Source organism: Catharus ustulatus, chromosome 7 (assembly GCF_009819885.2).
Source record: "Catharus ustulatus isolate bCatUst1 chromosome 7, bCatUst1.pri.v2, whole genome shotgun sequence".
Lineage (NCBI taxonomy): Eukaryota > Metazoa > Chordata > Aves > Passeriformes > Turdidae > Catharus > Catharus ustulatus.
In genome coordinates, this window is record NC_046227.1 from 20,777,677 (window position 1) to 20,799,498 (window position 21,822).

Sequence of the window (21,822 nt, forward strand, 5' to 3'; positions counted from 1 at the left end):
CAAATGGCCAAGAAGGTCAAGGGCATCCTGACCTGGATCCTGCAGGGCCAGGGACTGCGCTCGGCACTGGTGAAGCCACACCTTGAGTGCTGTGTCCAGTTCTGGGCTCTTCGCTTCAAAAAAGGACGTGGAGAGTGGACACTGGAGAGTGTCCAGGCACGGGCAACAAAGCTCATGAATGGACTGGATAATGTGTCTTGTGGGGAGTGGCTGAGGGAGCTGGGTTTGTTTTGTCATGAGGAGTCACAGGAGGGACCTTGCTGCTCTCTGCAGCTCCCTGAAGAGAGACTGGAGTGAGGTAGGGGCTGGTCTCTTCTATCTGCCTGCAGTGAGAGAACACATGGAAGTTTCCTTAAGCTGAGACAGGGGAAATTCAGATTAGATAATTGAAACATTTTTTTCACTGGTGATCAGGTATCAGAGTAGGTTGCCCAGGGAGGTGGTGAAGTCATCATCCCTGAAGGTGTTTCAGAGGCATCTGCATCTAGTGCTGGGTGATGCTTTACTGATTTAGGGGTTACAGTGGTGGTGCTGGGTTGATGGTTGGACTAGATGATTGTAAAGGTGTCTTCCAAACCTGATGATTCTCTGATTCTATGAAATGTGTTCAGATAAACTGAATTTCATGTTTCAGGGTGGAAGACTTTTATCTGAATAGGCCAAAAAGACCATCTTTCCCCTCATGTCCAACACAACATGGTCAGTTTGGTGGATGGTGGGAAATGTTGCCTTCCTCTGAGGAATCAAGCGTCTGCTGCTATTAGGTGGAATTCATGAACTCGTATGGAAAATCTAATTGTGTCTCAGAGCCTGTGTTCTCTAAGAAATTACCAGGAACTGAAAATATAAAACACTGCACTTCTGTCTTTAATTATGATCAAAATAAGTATTAGCAGGGAAAAATATTAATTGTAAGCGAACTTGCCTGTTCTTGTTGTCTTTGGTCAAATGAACTAAGAAGAGGTTGCTGTAGCTTTATAGAAGCTTAGTTTTTAATGCTTTCTGAGAACAAAACCTGAATATTTGCACTGCAGTGACAGTTCTTACCCTGCTCAAGGATAAGCCAAAAAGTATTTCATGACAAAAGTAGTTCAAGGTAATTAGTGCCTTGTTTCTTTAAATTAAATTAGAAGTGCAAAAATAAAACTCAAGTAAATCTCAAGGTGAAGAAAATCTGAAATCGTACCTTGTCTCTTTTGTCTTTCTTGATGTTCTAAACAAGTAGATATTTTTATCATGTAGAATCCAAATATACTCCCACAATGTTTTTTACAGGAAATCGGTTATATAGAGACCTCAAATACATGTGATTGTAGTGGAATTCACTTAGCTTTTTGTATTCTTAAAGATTTTTATGTAAAGCTCTTTGACAAAGAAGAGCTAACAGGAATTTTATGTTAAAGAGCAGATTTTTTTTTTTTTAATGTGTACTATTCTAAGTGTATGAATAATATTGAGCATTGACTGTTGTAACTGGAGTACCATTTATTTTTTTACAGCTACAGTGCAGGGTCTTCTAATATATCTTCTTGGAGCCCCATTCTTCAAAACTGCATGTAATTCTACTAGCAGACATATAGGGCTAAGTCTTTGGTGCTTAAATGTTTTTATGACAGAGTTTTTGGCTGAAATATCTGTTTATTCTTGACTTTCAAACAAAGCAAAAACAAAAAGGTGGATTTTTTTTGTTTTTTTAATGCAATGATTCCTAAATTTCTAATCAATTTCCAAGGGTTGAGACGTTTTTTCCAAGCAAAAGAGGCACTACTGTAATTCCAGTCTCTGTGTTTCTTACCAGATTAACTACCAAGCTGGAGACAATTGCACATGTCCTCCTTTATCAGTTCTCAAATCTTTTCTTCTTTACTGCTTCTAAGAACATATCTGTTTTCTCTCTATTTCCCTTAAATTACACAAAAAACTTAGTACTTTGAAATTAGATTTATAGATTAACAGTAAAAACATTTTGTACAGAACCAACTTAAAGAGTTCAATGAAATCTCTAATGTGAGGATTGCAAAAAGGATTCAGTTGGATTCCTTTTTGTGATGTTTCTTTTGGTGGTCTGTTCCAGTTCCTGTGCTCTGTTCTTCATTTATATGGTGTTCCTGCCCACCAAGGAAAGATTGATTGATATTAAAGTAAATTGGAATAATTTAGAGCCCTATTAAAACTTGCTATTTTAATGCAGATACCATTGTACTTCAACCAGTCATCTTAACACTTTGACAGAAAGGCACAGGTTTGCATAGGTAAAAGTCAGGAGGCAAGGTTGAACAGTTTCTTTTAGCCTGGTTTATAGTAGAGGTGTCCTATCACCAACTGTCTGATACATCAGCCTGGGGCAACTTCAGAATAATCACCTGTTTGTTTCCTTTTGTATTTTACTTTATCTGCTTTACATTGGAATTAGTTGCTTTCTGTCAAATTTCACATCAACCCTCAGTGTTTTCTTTCACTTTGTGACTGTCCAGAAACAAACCAAAGACTGTAAACATTAACACTGTCAACATTCTAAATTCACAAAAATAGCATGTCCTTTTTATTTTTTTCTTTTTTCTTTTTTTTCCTTTTCTTTTTCTTTTTTTGGATTTTTTTTCCCCCATTCTAATAAGCAAGAAAACAAGGGCACTCTAACTTTTGTGCTTACTCAGCTATTGCCTCTGCAAGCTTGTTGTTTAATTTGGTAACATCAGGAAGGTTTTAGGCTTTAAGTTTTACAGTTTTTACTTAAATAGAATAAAAGAAATTACCAATACTGTCAAATAGACAGTTCAAGAAACTGCCTCTTCGGTGGTATTTGGAAAGTTTTATTTTGAACAAGGAACCTCTGAGCTATTGCAGCAGATCTAATAACTTATCTAGAAAAACCTCTGTAAATTTGGAAACATTGATTTTTCCAAAAAGTGAACCTTTAATATTTACCACTTGAATTCTGCATTGACTACCTGGCATTTTGGCCCTGTGATGTCTCTGTGTCTGCTCTAGGTGTCTAGAGCAGATGATGATACAGACAGTATCAACTTCTTTGAGTATACAAGAGACTTGTCAGTTAAAGCCAGGTGAAAATGCAGGGAACTTTCTCTAATGTTGCTGAGTCACTTTTGACAGCTCAGTTTTATTGAATTTGACATTAAAAGATTAAACTCTCATGAATGGATCTTGAATTCTCATAATTTTCAGAAGGAAATGAGATGTGACAGATACTAACACAGTTTTTATTTATAATTGCTCACAGGGATGGGTGCTTTTATTTGGGATTAGACTGGAGAACTGAAAAGTTTGGGTCATTTTGTAGCCACTCCATACCTGCCATAGACAGATACATGATTAAAGAAAGATTTTATTTACAGATCTTTGTCGAGGTTTCTTCTCACTGATGGCATTGTCAGTAAGTGATGCTGTGGTAGGGAGAAGGTGCAAGAGGTCAGTATTGTAACAGCAGAACACTACTGACATCTTCCTTTTACAGACTATTTTTGAGCTGTCTTTGATGAGAGCAGCTACATGTTCCCCTCTGGTTTCCTGGGACACACAGTCTAAATTAATCAGAATAGTGTTTAGTAATATTCATAAAATCAGATCAAGCCTTAAGTATTTTTGTGTGGGTTTTTTTCTCCATTTTGTTTTTCCTCAGTGTTCTTTTCTGGTCTTATTAAACTTCTGTAGTTCTGTTCTGGTCTACTTTTGTTGTGTCATTGCCCAGTATTTTAAAGACCTGTTTTTTATCAGCTACTGCTGTTTTTATATAGTAAACAGTTTATAGTTGCATTGAATAAGCCTAGGGTAGTCCATGATTAATAGTTAAATTACTTAAAAGCGACAGGTTTAGTGAAGTTGACAACTTAGATGATTCTTAATAAAGGTTTACAACCCCTTTTGAATGGGAAGGTGTGCAATAGAAGGAGAAAATACAAGGTACAGTAATTTCACGAATACAAGCCGCAGCAATTTGACAAAAATTTTGGTGGAAACCTGGAAGTGCGGCTAATAGTCGGGGGCGGCTAATATGTGAATAATTTTCTGACATTTACAACCCCAGACGTGCCAGCCAGAGTGCCGAGCCAAGCACCTGCCAGTAAAAGCCGGCATTCCGCGATTGTTACAGTGTTACTATGTTGCCCTGGCTCCCTGCAGGCAGCACGGGGGGTGGGGAGAGAGGCGGGAGAGCTCTCTTCTTCCCTCCTCTGCTGCAGCCCAGGGGAGGACGGGTGGGGGGGGCGCCGCCATTGCCGCGGTTCAGGGAGGATGGGGTGGGGGGGGGCGCCGCCATTACCGCGGCTCCGGGAGCCGACGGGAGCCCCGCGCAGCCATTGCCGCGGCCCGGGGAGGGGGGGGGAAGTGCGCGCCGCCATTGCCGCGGCTCGGGGAGCCGACGGGGGCCCTGCGCCGCCATTGCCGCGGCTCGGGGAGGAGGCGGGGTGCTTTGTCCGCGCCCGCCGCCGGCGCCACGGGCGCGGGAAAGCTCCATCCCCGCCTGCCGCCGCTGCCGTAGGAGCGGGGGAAGCTCCGTCCCTGCCTGCCACCGTGGGGCAGCGCCAACCTGGGGTGACCGAGCCCAGTGGCAGCGGCGGCCGGCCCCGAGCGGCAGCACCGGGCTGGGCCACCTGGCCCCGTCAGCGACTCCTAGCAGGCCGAGCCTGCACAGCCTTAGCTCAGCCAGTAAACCCCGCCCTCCCGCGGTTCTGTTACTAATTGCACGCGGGTCCTCGCTGCGAACGACAGAGCGGCTTATATTCGGGTGCGGCTTATTTATGGACAAAAACTGAAATATTTGCCAACACCCAGAGATGCGGCTTATACTCAGTGCGGCTTGTATTCGTGAATTTACTGTACTTTATCATACATTTTACAGAACTAAAAAGTGTGCAAGATGATTGAATTTTCATGATTTTATCATCATATAAGTTCGTTACTCTATTGTTGAGGCACTGACTGAAGAATGGAGCTCAAACTCAAATCAGTTATTACTTGGAATTTTGGTGCAGTTTTTAATATATCCTTGGATTGTTGCATTTCTGGTGTTCTGAGAGTTATTATCTTTTTAAATAAGAGCTTGAGAACTATAGAAACAAGCAGTGGCATATTCCTGTCCTACTTCTGTGCATAGATGTTGACATAATAAGTATAATTTAGATTTTATATTAAAAAAATCCCCATGCCTCCATATAGATACCACTGTTGAACCTGGTCAGTTTTCACCAGGTGGAATTAGCTTGATCATCCATGTATTGAATATATGTGATTGATGAAATAATTTAATACTCTTTATATATTCATTTTTTCTTGTATCTATTTACAATAAATAACTGAGGACTTGTTCTTTCACATGATAATTCCAGAGCCACTAATACAGTATGGTTGTTCCCCCATGATTTTTGCTTCATGCTCTTTTAAACTCTTTGCAGTAGTGATCTTTATACTGTGCCAGTGTAATTAAGAGATCAAGCTCGAGTTGTAATGAAAACTGGATCAATTGGAGATGTCACTGTTAGGACAGGAAAAGGACTCCTCATTTTTTTTAAGGTGCCTGCTTCTATCATGCTTCACTCCCTGCTTTCAGTTTCTCTTGCATAAGAAAATGTACAGAAACTGGCAGTAACCCTGAGATCTCTCACCCTTATCACACTGTAGTAGAGGGCAACTTATATCTGTGTCTTAACACCTGCACATCACTTAGATGAGTATCTTTAGGATAATAGTTGTGTGTTGGTGCTTGTGTAGCAGGAATGCTGATTGCCAGGCGGTGGAAGGCCAATCTGTTATGGACAATTCTTGCTCTTCTTCAATCTCTTCTTGTGTGTGTGCAGAGGCACTAATAGATACAGCTTCCAGCTGGGGATTTCAGGGCTCAGAGTTTACAAACTTTTCTAGCAGTTGATTATTCCTACTAACAAGATGGCACTTGTATTTCTAGCAAGTGGTGAAATTTGGCAGTAATAAATGGGAGATAACAGTTGACCAATGCCCATGTTCTCCATGTTTGTCTTCAGCATATTTAAAGGTGCTACTTCTAAAGGCATTCACACTCCTATGACTGCTTTTGATTTGGGAATGAACAGAAGAGGAGACTTTCAAGACAGAGTATTTAAGCATGCCTCTCATGTTATAGTCCTGATGGGAGTCACCTCAAATGGGAAGATTTAAAAAAAAATGCTAATCAGGCCAACAAAAATCTTTCAAGAAGGGCAGTTGTGGGAGGAGAAATTAAGAGGGAGAAGAAATTAGACCTCTGCTCTAGTAACAATGTGAAGTTGCTTTTCTCTTGTTTCCATCACAGAACATTCATTTGCAGCTAATCAACTCATATTTTAGCCCAGTAGTGTACAGGATATTTAATACTTAAGTCTCAAAAGGGAAACATATATTGGTTTTCTTAGTGGTATGCCTGTGCTTCTAATTAGGATACTGATGAGGTGTTCCTGCCTGTTTCTGATATGTTTATACTGCATACTGGTAGGTCTGTCTTCTAGCTTCTTTGCTTGATATTACATCCACAGGAAGTCAATATACACTAGATTGTCCTGTGATCAGAATGGGATTTTTCAATTACTGCATTCTTGGGCTATAAATAGCCTTTTTTTATTAGTTATGTTATGATAACTCCTGTTACTGATTACATTAAGACTTGGTGTTTATGAACAGCTGCAAGCTCTTGGTAATGGCACAGAAATGGTATCAGCTGTTGAGAAACAGGCTGGAAGTTTGCAAGAATTTATTCTCCTAATTACTAGAATTTACTGCAATGTTGTGAGAGGGAAACCCATGCAATACAAGGGTTTTCTTAAACAACTCAGCTGAGAGAACTTCAGTGTGCTTTTCTATCAGGCTTGAACCTATTGATTACAAAAATAGGCAGCTGAAAAGCTTTGCAAGGAGCATGTTTAACAATGCTTTGAGATCTCCCCAAGTTTGTGAGGAAAATTGGTGAGGATGGAAAACTGCATTATGTTCCTTGTGGCTGAAACTTCTTTGTGAATTCCCTAGGTACATTGTAATGTGTATATTGCTGTGCAGGTAATATAGCCCGTTTTAGTGCAACTGCATCTGCACCAGTCCTTATTGACCCTCCAAGAGAGTGTGTGTTCTATGTGAGGACTAAGACTTACTAGTTTTCTTTGGATAAGGGACTATATGAGTAGTCAACAATTCAACAACTCAATCACTTTGAAACCTCTCTTTTTTGGGGTGGTTTTAAAGTAAGTAGCTATTTGTCAAGTGTATGTAAATGTGCCTGTGCAAAAAAACACCCTCTGTGTGTTTCTGTGGTCACATATTAAAGGGCTCTTCTGGTAAAGAGACAGAGTGACTGTGCCAGGCAGACAGGAGTACTCACAAGGAAGGGCAAATAGCACCAAAATAACTTACCTGATTTATCTTGGTTTTGTGTAATAAACTTCTGACTTAGCTCAAAGACAAGTACGAAAAATAGCATCAAAATTTTTTATAAACCTTACTGGATTTATATTATCTAGATTGACTTTTCATCTACAGAAGCAAAAGCTGAGTCTGGTTTGCTCTTGTTACCTATAAATGCTCACATTCCTGCATTATATCTGGCAAAGCTAGGAATAGATCAGCTCTTGTGACTCCATACTCAGTGCCTTAAGGACATCACTGACCTTCCTCTTCTAGCAGGATATCTCTATTCCATATGTTGTTATAAAACCCTTATTGGAGTTACTAATTTACTAAGGGCAGTTCAATTCTTGCCCACTCCATTTAGTCACGCTTTCTTAAGTGGCAAGACGTAGAAGTGGTTTATATTTTGAAGTATCTAAAAAGTATCTGCACAATGTTTTCACAACTGTATCTGGTAGCTTAGTGACAAAAATAGGAGTGAAAAGCTGCATAAACATAGTCATTTCACAGAGCTCTTAAGCAAGTGAGCTGGATCTGATTTCCTTCCTGTCCACCAGCACGAGCAAAGTTCCTTGCAGACCTGCCATAGACAAGTGAAATCTTTTATCTATAGGACAAAAAAAAAAGTGGTTATATATATTTCCTTGAAGGCATAATTGGCTTTTAAAGCCTTCTGTATCTCACATTTATCAATAGAACTCTTCTTGACTTTGACACGGTGAAGTGATTCTGCAAGGCTTGCACTTGTTTTATTCAATTTATTTTCTTTAATGTGTGTTCATGAAATTTAAGAAAAGGAAATATTCTGTAATTTTATTTTTGGTGCAACCATTTTTACTTTCACTAATATACATAAATCGCTTTAATATTTTTGTTTAAAACCTAATCATTATTTGATTGTTGGATTTTTATTACCAAGTCAAATGCAACACTTAAGTTTTTGGTTACTTTCTGAGTGGGTCTGGTCTGTTACTCTGATTGGAAAAGATACAATACAAATAATTTCACTGAAGAAAATAAGCCTTTGCTTCACCTTGCAGACAAATGGGTCAATTTTATTCATAGAGCAAAAAGCTGCACATGCTTTCAAGAGCCAAGGACCTTCAGTACCTGGGAGTGAGGAAAAATGGCTTGGGTTATTTTGGTTTCTTTCCCAGTAAAGTCACTAATGCAATGCTGCGAGTTCTACAGTCACTATTACCCAAACAATTTTTCATAAGATCCAAGGGAACAAGAGTAGAGGGAGATTTTTGTCCTGGTGCTGCAAATACATGCATGTCTAATATTCCTTGAATAAAATGCCTATGGGATCAGGCTCTGGTACCACAAGTTTTTTTCTGACTCTTACAGCAAAATTTTGGAGCTGTGTTATAGGATTTTGAAAACATGCTCCCATAGGAAATAAAAACTGTGTGCCTGAAAGGTAAAAACCTAATTGCAAACACTTGACATTTATCATAGCTATCTCTAGTAGAAAAGGATGATAATTCCAAATGTTACATAAGTAGCACTTTAAACTTGATCTCAGAAATACTTTTTTATTTTATCAAAGCAGTCATAAAGATTTCAGACTGGAGTTGGACAAAAATAAAATGAAATAAATACCTTAAACCTAAAAGATTAGTTGCTATGGATCTCTTGCTGCTATAAACTGAATGTAAAAGGAATCAGAGTTAAAAGTGAACCTTTACTATGAGGCACGGAAATTGGTTATTTGATAATAATGCTGTATTTTAATTGTTTTATGGTTTTATTAGAAGCTGTTGTTTTAAAGCAACAACAAGGATCAAATGTCTGTCTCTAAAGAAATTATCTTTGTGACTTGGCATCGATTTCTTATCAGTTTTTTTCCATCCTGTATGTCTTAATCAAGGACAACAGGTTGTGAAATTTTAGGAAAATATTTATCTTTACTTCCTATTCCTTGGCAGTATTTTATTACTATTTGAGAGCTGCTGGTAAAATGCCAATGCAATGCAGGTTTTAGTTTTTGGAGGGAGCTGTATTTTTTGTATTTATGAGGTTTGATCCTCTTGTTCATCAACAGAATTTACTTCAGGTTTTAGGATTTGAGGAAGGTAATTTAGCATGAAAAGAGATGCTTTGAATCACTAGTGCCAGAGCCTTGTTAAGTATTTGCCACCTCTAAAACTCAAATCAGAAAATCACATGAAATAAAATTGTTTATTTTTAACTTGTCGTTGTACAGTTTCTTGTGTCTTGGAGATGAGATTCTTTTCTAGATACTTTGGGATTACTACAGAGTATGCTCATTTCCAGTTACTGAGGGAAAAAAAACCCTATAAATATGATCTAGTGAAATTTAGTATGGATTATTGCAATATTTACCAAGTCATTCCTGAATACTTCTAGGACCTATACATCAGATGTATGATCAATAATCCACTTGCAGTGACTGCCTGTGGAATACAGTAGCCTGCATGTCTGACGTTGTTGTTCAAGATGCTATGGATACTTAATACAAATAATTTTTTTAAATGTCTGCAATGTTCAGCTACAATAAGGAGTGTTTTTGATGAGAACTGCTTGGTCAAGAGTTATGAAAGAAATATCCAATATCACAGTTCTAACATCTGTTTAATAATTTGGTTTACAACAGGAATATTGCTTAGTCATGCTGCATGAAAGCAGAAAAAAATGGCTATTAAGTGCGTTATGAGACCTTTAAAAAGATTATAGCTTGCCTTATCATTTAAACATTACAAAATGTTACCTTTTTTGACAATGAAGGAAAGAAGAAACCCAGATTTCCTTTGTCAAACCATGTTAATGAAAGCAGATTTGTTATGCAGATATTTGATACATAAAATAATTATGTCAGTGGAGGTTGCAAAAACTTGGGTTCATAAAACAGTCATAAAACATTTCACTCTTTGTAACATTTTATGTGCCACCTTTTCAGGCCTTGGTTGCATTGGAAATGTAGTAAGTGCATTACTTAAAAGGTGTGTTTTGCTTCTGCTTTGAATAAAGGTAGTTAAGAATCATATAATTAAAACTGCATGGATTCATTAAATCTGTTCTTATTCTCAGTTACTTTCATGAACTCTAAGATCAGAAGCACTGAAGAATATTTTGTTTCCCTGGAAAAAGCCAGAGATAGAGCCCCAAGACTGTAACCACTCAGTGTGAAGTGTTAGAATGCAGTCTTTAATGATTTGGTCTTGTTTTGACAGTAAAGACAAAGCTCTGAGTGATAGAAATGCATGTTGTTCTGCTTATTTTTATAGCCAGAGATAGTGTGGGCATTTCCAAGGACAGAACAGAAGTTTTCAAGCTCTTTGGTTGGTTGATTTCTGGTTTGTCCTACCCCAGTGTGTTCTGTCATTGGCTTTGAGTAGGACTGAATTCACATAAATGGAATGACATTTACTAGAGCCTTAGTCTTTTCTTTGTGCTGACTCTCCAGTATTTAGGTTATGAGGAATTAGGTTTCAAGAAATATTGCTAACTACTTTGTTCTGCTTCATGTTATCACCTGGATGAAGGTTGGCAAATTCTCTGAAAAGCAGACATGAGTTTATCTTCCAGAAGAGTAACATTGCCTGCAGTTATGCCAATAACTCTGCAGAAAAGGGTATGGCATTTAAATCAGTCTTTTAATTCTGACATTAATATGGGTTGATAAGAATGCTTAAACATGCCTCTATTTATTTATTCACTTAAAAAAAATTGCTCTGTTGTAATAATAATGTTTCTTTTCTGATAAATGTAGAAATTTTTTATTTCATTATTTGGAATATGTTTGCTTATAAATATATATGTGTCCATAATTGAATATTTTTTTTACTCTCTACTAGATTTTTATTAGTATAATTTTGTACTTTGTGCAGAAAATTATTTTTCTCACAGATTAATGTAGTTTTCAAAGTGTCATGATTGCATTAAAATATGCCTCTGTTGAAGGCTATGATACTGTTCCTAACAGGGGATTACTGGAGCCTGCTTCCACAGGTTTTGCATCAGCCTTAAACACAGTGTGCTTTTTCCTGACCTTTTCTGGCTAATGCCTTAATAGTGGATGGCCCATCATGTATTTTGGGAACCAGGGTGACACTGTTCAGTGTTTTTCCATAGCCACTGTAACTTGCCTTTTTTTTTTTTTGTTATCTCAGTAAAACGTGTAAGCAGTGCAAAATGATTACATCTGTGTGCACTAGGATTGCCTAGTGTAACTCAATGCGCTGGGGGTATCTGTGAAGTTAAAAATACTCAGAGAAATGAAGTACAGAAATAACACTCTCTGCTGAGCCAGATATATTAATTTATGAGAGGTTATTTCAAACAAGCTTTAAGTTATTAATTAGTTCGATTTATTTTGTAAATGTGTAGATATTTTTCAAAACCTCATTGCTGCATAATGTGCTTGAGTCATTGTTAATAGACTCTTCTGTTACTCAGTGGCTTTTAATGTACCAACATTGTGAAAAATGAAAGTTCACTGAAATATTACTACAGTATTAAGTGGTACTCATGAGCAGTTTATGTGGAATGCAGCATATATTTATGGCATTAGTCCTGTGGGTCTAAAGAAGTATATAAACACATAATTTTATTGATTTGGGATATGTGGTATTCATTTATATTATTTCATTGTTTGAGTTGGAGGGGGAGCCTGTGAATGCACAGTTTTATTGGGATTGATTGGTACAGATTAGATTATGCTGCTGTTTTACTTGCACAATAATGTACTATTTTTCTGGTATAGTAACTTTAACATTTAGATATGTGCAAGATGTGCTCTTACACAGTGTTATCTAACAAATCTGCAATATCTCTACACTTCTCAAAAATGCTTCTTTAAAACTTGTGGTTTATCTTCTCAGCTCTCATCCTCTCAGTCTTGTGGTTATCTCCCAGTGCTCTCTTCCTCCTCCTAACACCCCTTGAGAGAGAGCTCAAATCTTAGTTGTCATAGTTTTTGTTGTTGTTGTTGTTTTGTTTGGGTTTTTGTTGGTTGTTTTTTTGGTTTTTTGGGGTTTTTTTGTTTTTTGTTTTGATCTGGGTTTTGTTAATTTTATGTAAGGAGAGGAAGGTCTTTGTTCTTGCAGTTTGTAGTTGTGTTAGACTCCTCTGGTATGCACACAGCAGTACTTGGTGCTGTGTGGGATGGGAGAGGTGTAACTTTGCTCAATCTAGCATTCAGAAGGCTGGGAAACTCAGTTTTAACTGTAGTGTGTATTTCAATGGATTGATTTTTCTTTTTTTCTTTATGTTGAAAGATAATAATTCTCTGAGAAAATACTAGAGTTTTTTGACAAATTCACAGTAAAATAATTTTCAGCACATTCTCTCTCAATTTTTTTTTCATGCTGTTATCAAGTTAGCTGCCAACAGTTATTGGCTTTACTTCTCTTTATCTATGCACTTTGTAAGCCCAGAATAAAATTAATGGAAGCAGTAGGAGGAAGCAGCATAGGATGTTGCCTTAGGTAAGTAGCTACTGGGTTGCACACTGTTTCAAAAAATTTTGAAGGCATGTGTCCTCACTGAAGTCTCACTGTGTGCCAAATTTAATAGGCTTGTTAAGGCTTGTGAAGGTTCTATCTATGCATGTAGAATTCCTTCTGAAAGTATCTTTTCTCTCTACAGAAGGGGCTTTGTTATTTCTGTAGCAACACCTTAATTTAGAGAACTAGAATACTGGAGGAAGGGAAGGCAGGAAGGTAAGCAGGACAGAGCCTTGCTGGTAAGGGGTGCCATATGTGCGTGTGTAAATTTGTTCATGTTTCTCATGGACATTAGAACCTTTGACTTAAAGTGCAATTTCTACTTTTTGTTGCACTGAAAAAGTAGGGTTTTTACATTAACACTGCAAAGTCAAGAGAAACATTAGCTCATGAAACACTGTTTTAGAGTATCATTACAATAATTACAAATAATTATTTCTTAAATTCATGGAATAGGTAATTGTGTAAGAAGTCTAGTTTAATCAGAATACTGCAAAAATTACAAGTATTTATTTTCCCATCTCACAAAAGGTAAAATTTTGCATCATCAATGTGCTAATCTGACTGTTCTGCCAACTTCTTGAACACTTAGGTTTTCTCATCTTCATTCAAAATGTCTAATATGCTTTGTCCAAAGTTATTTTATACTTCCTGTTTTAAAGTCTGATGTGAAGTACTTATCACGGTTGATCTGTTTTATTCTTAAGTAATATATTTTTGACTAAAGCTATCGGGCCTTGTTTAGGTTCCAGGGGGTCTTGTGACAGAGATGGGAAAATTACATGCTTAATGACCATGGGTAATTATGTATATTGAGTGCTATCACAACCAGATTTATAGCATATATAGACTAGACATATACTTAATCCAACTCAGAGTAAATGTTTTTATCTTTTGTATGAATAACGTTGTACTACTCTAAAAGTACAGTAATTTCATGATTACAAGCCGCACCGTTTTGACTAAAATTTTGCTCCCACACCGGAAATGCGGCTTACACTCAGCAGCGGCTAATATGTGAGTAATTTTCTGACATTTCCAACCCCGGAACTGCAAACCGAGGTGCCGAGTCGAGCAACCTGCCAGTAAAACCCGGCTTTACGCGATTGTTACAAATTGGTTACTCTGTTGCACGGCGGGTGGAGCCGGGCGGGGGAAGGCGGGGGAGCTCCCTCCTTCAGGCAGTGCAGCCTGGGGGAGAGACGAGGGGCTCCCTCCTGCTGGCCCCGCGACTCGAGGGGAGGCATGGGGCTCCCTCCTGCTGGTTGTCCCCGCCCGCCTCCGCCGTGGGTGCCGGTGGGCTCCATGCCCCCCTGCCACCGCGGCGCAGCACTGGGCTGGGGCGAGCGAGCCCAGCGGCGGCGGCGGCTGGCCCCAAGCGGCAGCGCCGAGCTGGGCCACCTGGCCCCATCGGCAACCCCAAGCCCTCACGGCCCAAGCGGAGCCAGTAAACCCAAGCCGAGCCAGTAAACCCCCCCATCCTGCAATTCTGTTACTATTTGGCAACTTTGTTGCACGCGGGTCCTCGCTGTGAATGACAGAGCGGCTTATAATTGGGTGCGGCTTGTGTACGGACAAAGAACAAAACATTTGCCAACACCCAGAGATGTGGCTTATAGTAATTGTGAAATTACTGTACTTAAAAAATTAGACTTGAAAGGTTATAATGCACTCAAGACATTGTTTTACAGTCAAAGACCAAAGATTTCTTCAATATAAACACTCACAGGTCTGTTAGATTTGTTACATGGTAAGTAAAGACTTAGGCACCTGATGTCTATACGAGGTGTATAAACAGGGACTAGCAGTTTTTTCCACAACAACTGAGAACTTTGTAGCATACTAGGTCATATGATGTTAAAAAGCATTATGTACATAGTCAATATGTATTGACTGAATAAATTGCAGCAGTTCTTGAAGAGATTGTATAGTGTCTTTTAAATGGAAAAAATGTTGATCAGAAAATGAAGATATGACTTTAGATTGATCAAATCTAGGACTACTGTAAGCATGCAAATTTCAAGATGCTCTTGCATCTTTATTCCATCTATTTTTCTGGTCCAAAATCACATGCTGCTTTAATCAACACTTATCCCTCCCCCAAGGAAAAATGGTCACTTAAGCCAAATTGTACTGAGAATTAGTAATGTCTGTCTGCAAGGCTAAGAGCATGAAAGTAATTTTTCACTTTTGCGTTTGGATCCCTGAGAGGAAAGGCCAGTGTGTTAATCCAGGAATTTTACATGAGGCACTTTAAGTGACATGATAATGGTGTCATTAAGTGGACACCTTTTATAAAATTACTGGATGCAGACGAAGCATTCATGTATGAAACATCTCTTCATAAGGACAGTTTAAAAAATAGTAATTTAAAAATGCAAAAACAATACCAGTGCCCTTTTTTGTCTTTCATACAGTACTAGAAATAAAAGAAATACAAGAATAAATAATATAATCCAAGACCAGGTTGGTGGGGCTTTGAGAAATCTGATCAAGTGGAAGATGTCCCTGCCCATGGCAAAGGGATTGGAACTAGATGATTTTTAAGGTCCCTTCCAACCCAAGTCTTTCTAGGATTCTTTGATTCTATAATACAGTAATAAAATGTTCCTATAATGCAATCATATAAGGACAGCATCCTGCAGTTTTGAAGACAGCTAAGAGGTGTCTTAAGAGATGGAGAGAGTAGGAGATGGATTTGAGTGGGCTTTAAAGGCTTTTAAAGTCTTAAGGAGCAGTAATCAGAAAAACTGTAGTGGTTGAGGTGAAATTTTTGAATTTGAAGTCTTTATTCAAAATGGAATATTTTCTTAAATGCATTATTGAGGGATCTGAGGAGACAGTAAAGGGGATAAGGACAGGTAAATCTTTAGGATGGGTGTGACTGGAAATTCAGTACAGCATTATATCTTAGACATAAATTACTAGAATAAAACATCATGATAGGCTACTTCTTTATCTGCAGAGCTTGTTACACAATGAATAAAGGTTTTGAGCCAGAAAAAGAGTTGAGGAAGTTTGAGAAGGAGGAATATATATGGGAATGGAAGAGACCCAAAATGAATTCAGAAGAATGGTGGTTTGTTTTATGAAAGAAGTTTATGTTTAAGATTGCTAGAAGGCCAAGCTAAGATGTAGGCTTACAGAAAGGTCTTGCCACCTTTGTGTCTCTGACATGTGCTAGGATAGCTACAGTTTGTTTGGGGAGATCTGGAATTCCTGCTTTCTTCTAATACGTAAAACTTTGTGAAGCTAGCTTTACAAGTATCTACCTCAGGTCCTTGTATGAGGGAGCATACAGCTTTCATGTTAGCTCTGAAAGGATTAATCAACTGCCTAAAATTCATCTGTTGTACAGTACTTGGAGATACTGAGTTACCTGCTTGTGGCAGAGGATGAGGAGAGGCTAATGATTCCATGATGGATGATAGGGAAGAAGGAGGGTGGCAGACCAGCATTTTCTGTCATTGTGGAAGAACTCTGCTTAGATCCAGGGACTGTTTAGGAGAGAGCTACTGATAGAGCTTCCTCCTTATGCTGTAGGTCAAATCAATCTAGATCAGAAACTGTTCTTGAAAAGAATTTTAGACCAATTTTTGCACTTATACTCAAGCAGGAGCCTAAAAGTGGATTCTGGTATAGCCATCATAAATTGGTTGACCAGTCATAGTTTCTGCTTTGACTAACATGAAACCAGAAAAACTTCCTACTGTTTTTATTGTGATCCCAAATGTGTAAATGAAATCAAAATGGGACTATCTTTAGCAGTCCCTATGGTTCAGGTGTGGGCAGGGAGAGGTAGTTTCTAATCTATCCTTTGGAATTCCAGTCTCTACAGGCAATCACATTTTTCAGAGTATTTTGTACACAAAATCATCAGTGATCTTGAAATTTAAAATGTAAAGCACCATGCTGCATAGTTACCACAAAGGGTAGGTAGAGATGTATGTGTGTATGTGCCTATGAGAGGGTGAGTATTAAGTGTACAGAGCTTTTTAAAAGTCTTTTAAAATCTCAGTGGCTTAATGCACTTGGCCATTACTTGTCCTTTGTGTAGTTTGACAAGGTTTAGTGGTACAATTAATGTTGCACTTGGTCTCCTCTCTCTTGAACAGATTTTTGATGTGTTTTTTTCAGTTTCTTCTTGCTTTCTTTGAACATCTAACATTCTTCATACAGTAACCAAGGAAATTGGCAGTGTTTAGTGCCCTACTCTGCTCATAATCCTCTTCTGTGGGCAGAAATCCTTTGGGGAAAAAAAACACCAGTTTTTTTTCATCAGTTGAAGAAAGCGCTTGGCCACTTTCTAGCTCTAGTACTTTAGTCTCCTCTTGAATAAATTAGACTTCAAGAAGTCAGAGCTTGACCTTCAGACAGTGTTATCTGGCCTTGAAGTACATCAATAGCTATTTCTGCTAAAGTAAACCCCATACTGATTCTGCTGCATTGCTGTATGTGAAGGGAGATACTCAACAAATGGCACACAAGGTATTGGTGTGTCTTATGCAAAAGATCAAGTTTTCCTTACTTATATGTTTGTTGCATGTTACTTTCAACATGCATAAGCAAATGCCTGAAAAATTAGAAATTTTTCTTTACTTTTGATAAACTAAATGAATGCAAAGAAAACTTGTCACATTTAACCAAGGAATTATTCATATTTAGACATGTTTTCTTCCTCATTTTCATGCAGTTGCTATAGGTACTGCCCATGCCCCATTCCTCTTCACTCCTTGTTTTTCTGCCTGTTGGTCAGGAATAGAGGCAAGACCAGTCCAGCAGAACAAGGACCTAAAGGACCTTAAGGACCTAAAGAAGTTATGACTGATTGATCATGTATTTGGTTTGCATGGCAAGGTTTTGGTAACGAGGGAGGGGGGGGCTCTACACAGGTCACTTCTGTGAGAAGCTTCTAGAAAGTTCCCTCTATGTCCAATAGGGGCAATGCTTAACATATTTAAGAATGGAAAAAAGGTTGCTGTGCAACTGTAGCAGAAAAAAGAGAGAACATGTGAGGGGAGCGGCCCTGCAGACACCATGGTCAGTGGAGGAGAGGGACGAGGTGCTCCAGGCACTGGAGCAGATTCCCCCAGAGTCCATGGTGCTGACATGGTGAGACGGCTGTGCCCATGTGGGACCCAGGGGCTGTGGAGACCCACCTGCACACCCTGGGGGCCCCCACGCCACAGCAGGTGAACGCCTGAGGAAGGCTGTGATGCCTGCGGAAAGCCCACAATGCACAGGCTCTGCCAGGACCTGTGGACTTGTGAGAAGAGCCCTTGTGGAGCAAGTGCAGAGTATGAGGAGTCCTCCCCCTGAGGAGGCAGGAGCAGCAGAGACAATGATGTACTGACTGCAACCTGTGTTCCTTGTCCTGCTGCACCACTGGGAGGAGGTAGAGAAAATTGGGAGTGAAGTTGAACTTTGGGAGACAGGAAGGGTGAGGAAAGGTGATTTAAGATCTACTTTTATTTGTCATTGCCTTTCTGTGGTTTGATTGATAATAAAACTGGTTCCCCAAGTTGAGTCTGTTTACCTGTGATGGTAATTAGTTACTGGTCTCTTCCCATCCTTATCTCGACCCACAAGCTTTTTGTTGTTTTCTCTTATCTGTCCAGCTGAAGAGGGAATTGATAGAGTGACTTTGATTGGCATCAGGTGTCTAGACAATGTCAACCCATCACGGGTCAAAATGCTCCAACTGATTAAAATTCTGTTGTAACACGGGAAATTTTAGCCCAGTTCCAGTCTTTCTAAGTCTCTTACACTGGTAGTGACTTCCTAACATTCCTGTTTTGATATTGTCCATAATCAGTTGCTTTCAACTCTTTTTTTTATGTTTACATGATTTCAAGGCAACCAGCTTTTCAGAGTTTAAAGTAGTTATATAAGAACAGATTTATTCTGCTGCAATACAGTTTATAACGGGTGCCTTGGGAACAATACAAAGCCAGGCGAGTCAAACTCCAAGGTACACTTTCCAAGAATACACATCTACTTTCTTCACCCAGAATTGACAGGCTCTTGGCACGTATCTCATATTTCATCCCAGTTCTTGTATTTCATCTCCTTTTTCTGTTTCTGGGAGATGCAAATGACTGTCTTGGACTGCTGACCAATATGTTCACCAAAACTCATGCTTGGGCATCAAAAATGATGCTTGGAACTTGGAGAGACATCTTTGATTCCTTTCTTCCCCATGATTTGCACATCCCTGCAGTTGCAGCTTCTTGCAGTTGGTGTTTTTGCCAATACCTTTTTTGTTTGACACCACTAAAATTCATATGAAGGACTGAGACCTGGAGGAAGTGTTCAGTTGACACCCTTAATGCTTTTCCTTTACTTTCTACTAGACCCCCTTCCCCCCCGCCCCACTATTCTTTAGTGCATTCCAATTTCTTCACAGTCTTTTTATCACTCTTGTTGCCTATTGTATCATTTCTACTGACTACCTTTGCCCTAACATAGTGTTGTGCTTTTTTTTTTGGACCACTTGGACTGCTTTTCTGAGCTAGTCATTCCCATTCTCAATTAGCAGGTTAGCAATTAAATGATATCAAGACTGAATAGCAATTGGAGCCCTCAGCTTGTGTTGTATTAGCCTGAAAGCCAGGCTTCAGTAGCTCATCATACCCATCAGCTGCAGATGCAGGCCCTCAGTGTTGTCATTTTTCCTTTGGTCCTGTAGATTGTAACTTGTTGGATTGGTTCTGTCACTGTCTTTTTGGGTATCCTGTTTGACAGGACTTGTAGGATGATCATAACAGAAATAAAATGCATGCATTTATGGTAATATGAACGTGGCTTGTGTGTGGGCAAGCGAAGCAGCAGCCAGACAACCCAGCAGACCTCTGAATGTAGAGTATCACAACAAGCATTGAGATGGGAAATGTGCTGCTGGCTTCTCAGCTTTCCTGTATGACTGAAGACTGCTCAGTCTGTGTATCTAATTTTCACTTTAGAATTATTAGAGGCAAACATTATCAAAATAGACTAAATTTCTGGAATTATCACCCCCTTTTAACTCCGTCACCCATTTATTATCTTCCTATTTCACTTTGTTCACTTGTTTTAGTTCTGCTGCACTTGGGGACTATTACATTTTTGCCAACAGTTACAGGGACTGGTTTCCATGCCCAGATACCCCTCATCTTTTTTTCTGTTTCTTTAGGGGTTTGGATTTCCCAGCAAAACCTGCTGACAAATCTGTAATAACACAACAGTGTATAGTTGAAGGTTTTACGTGGTTTGAGTAGACTTACTAGCTTTACTGCAGGATTTACTCTTTATTTGGATGTTATGCTTTGGCCAGAGGGAACAATGCTATGTGAATTAAAAAAGGGTTCAGAAGTGCTGAGAAATAAAACGTTCTGTCAGAATACCTATCCTACAACAGTTAAGCCTTGCTCTTATATTCCACTGATGACTCGAAACAGATACTCAGAGATAACAGTACTGAACTGGAAGGGTGTTATAGTCTGACCCAGCAAAGCAAGTTTTTTTGGTCGTATACCAAGTGGCAAACTATTTCAGCACTGTAAAGCAACCATTTATTACAGTGGGTTACCCTACATGGCCTTTGTCATATTTGCTCTGGATATTCCTTGTACCACTCCAGAAATACAGAGAAAATTTCCAAACTTTATCTTCTTTAGCTAAAAATCTAAACTTTGCTTTGTCTTGGAGTCTACATTATTTTCTCCTCCAGTGACCTTCAGGGGAATACACAGTTGATATAGCTGATGATAAAGGCATTCTTTGCTTTGAAACTGTGTTACAGTTCAAGCCAAAACTTCTGTTTAAAATCGCCAAAGTGAAAGAGAGTTTTAAGAAAAAATCTGTTCTACTTTTTCTTCTTTCTTATTTAAAAAATCTATTTCAGGACTGCTGCAAAGGAAATAGGAAGCTAATTGGTCTCTTAGCAGTGTTATTCAGAGACTTGGTCTTTCTCAGCTTTGCAAGAGATCTGCTCTACTGAGAAACCAGCAACATGGTGTGAAAAACCTGGTAGAAACAATAGGTACTTCTTTTTATAGCTGGTATCTCTTCAGAAACGTAGATTGCAGCCAGAACGCGGCAGTAACAGATTTGCTTTCTCTTGTGCTGGAACACAGCATTCTATTTATCTCTGACAAGCAAAGGATATGTTGGACAAACTGCACTATTAAATACAGAAAGCCTCATTTAAATAATGTTAGTGCCTTGACATAAATAGGGACAAGCTATACAAACATGAGGCTGATAACATTTTGCCCTCATCTTCGTTGTACACAGAAAACAGAAAACAGTGGTTTATTTTAGTGGTTTTGTATTTAAATTTCTTTCTTCCTCTGTCTTCAGACATGACTTCTTTGGAAAGTAGAGTAGTACATGGATAATTTCTACCATATTTCTAGGTTTGGGGATAAAACCACTGATGCACTGGTAGCTTTTCACATTTTCTGTTTATTTTCTATTTCAAAAACTTTTTTTAAAAAAATAAAATACTGAAGTACCTTCTTAAGTCAGATTCTTTGAATCCTCCAGTAGGATTGTTCCATTTCTCTTTTTTAGCCCAGTTAGTCTAACTGGATGTTTTTCCATCTGTCTATGGTAAGTGCATTCTAAATATTGCTATTATATGTGGTAAAATATAAACCTGCATATTACTATTAAATATATAAAAACTATTTAAAGCTAAAACTTAGCAGGCAGTGTGGAAACAAAGGAGAGAAGATAGTAATACTGTAAGTATATTAAAAAGACTAATAAGCTGATCACTGCCACTAAATTAACTTTTAAATTAATGAAGAAAAGTTCATGTGCATATACATTTTTATTAACCTGAATACTCAGGTTTGGTCTGAATACTAATCTCTTTAAGTCAAACAATAAGATTTTTGAACCTTTATCAAAAAAGGCCTTGGTTTGAGGGTAACAACTCCTAACCATTACCAAGTCTTTTTGTACCTTGCTGGTTATTTTAGCAATCCTCTGTGGATTTCATGAG

The 21,822-nt window shown here is 38.6% G+C and overlaps 1 protein-coding gene across 1 annotated transcript in view; it reads left to right on the plus strand.

The window, feature by feature from the left end:
* The first annotated feature begins 10,859 nt into the window (after positions 1–10,859).
* Positions 10,860–21,822, plus strand: part of GRB14 (growth factor receptor bound protein 14) — a 47,173-nt gene continuing 36,210 nt past the window's right edge. Inside the window, exon 1 of the mRNA XM_033065358.1 lies at positions 10,860–10,960. Coding sequence (XP_032921249.1) covers positions 10,898–10,960 — 63 coding nt within the window. The 5' untranslated portion in view covers positions 10,860–10,897. The remainder of the gene's footprint in view (positions 10,961–21,822) is intronic.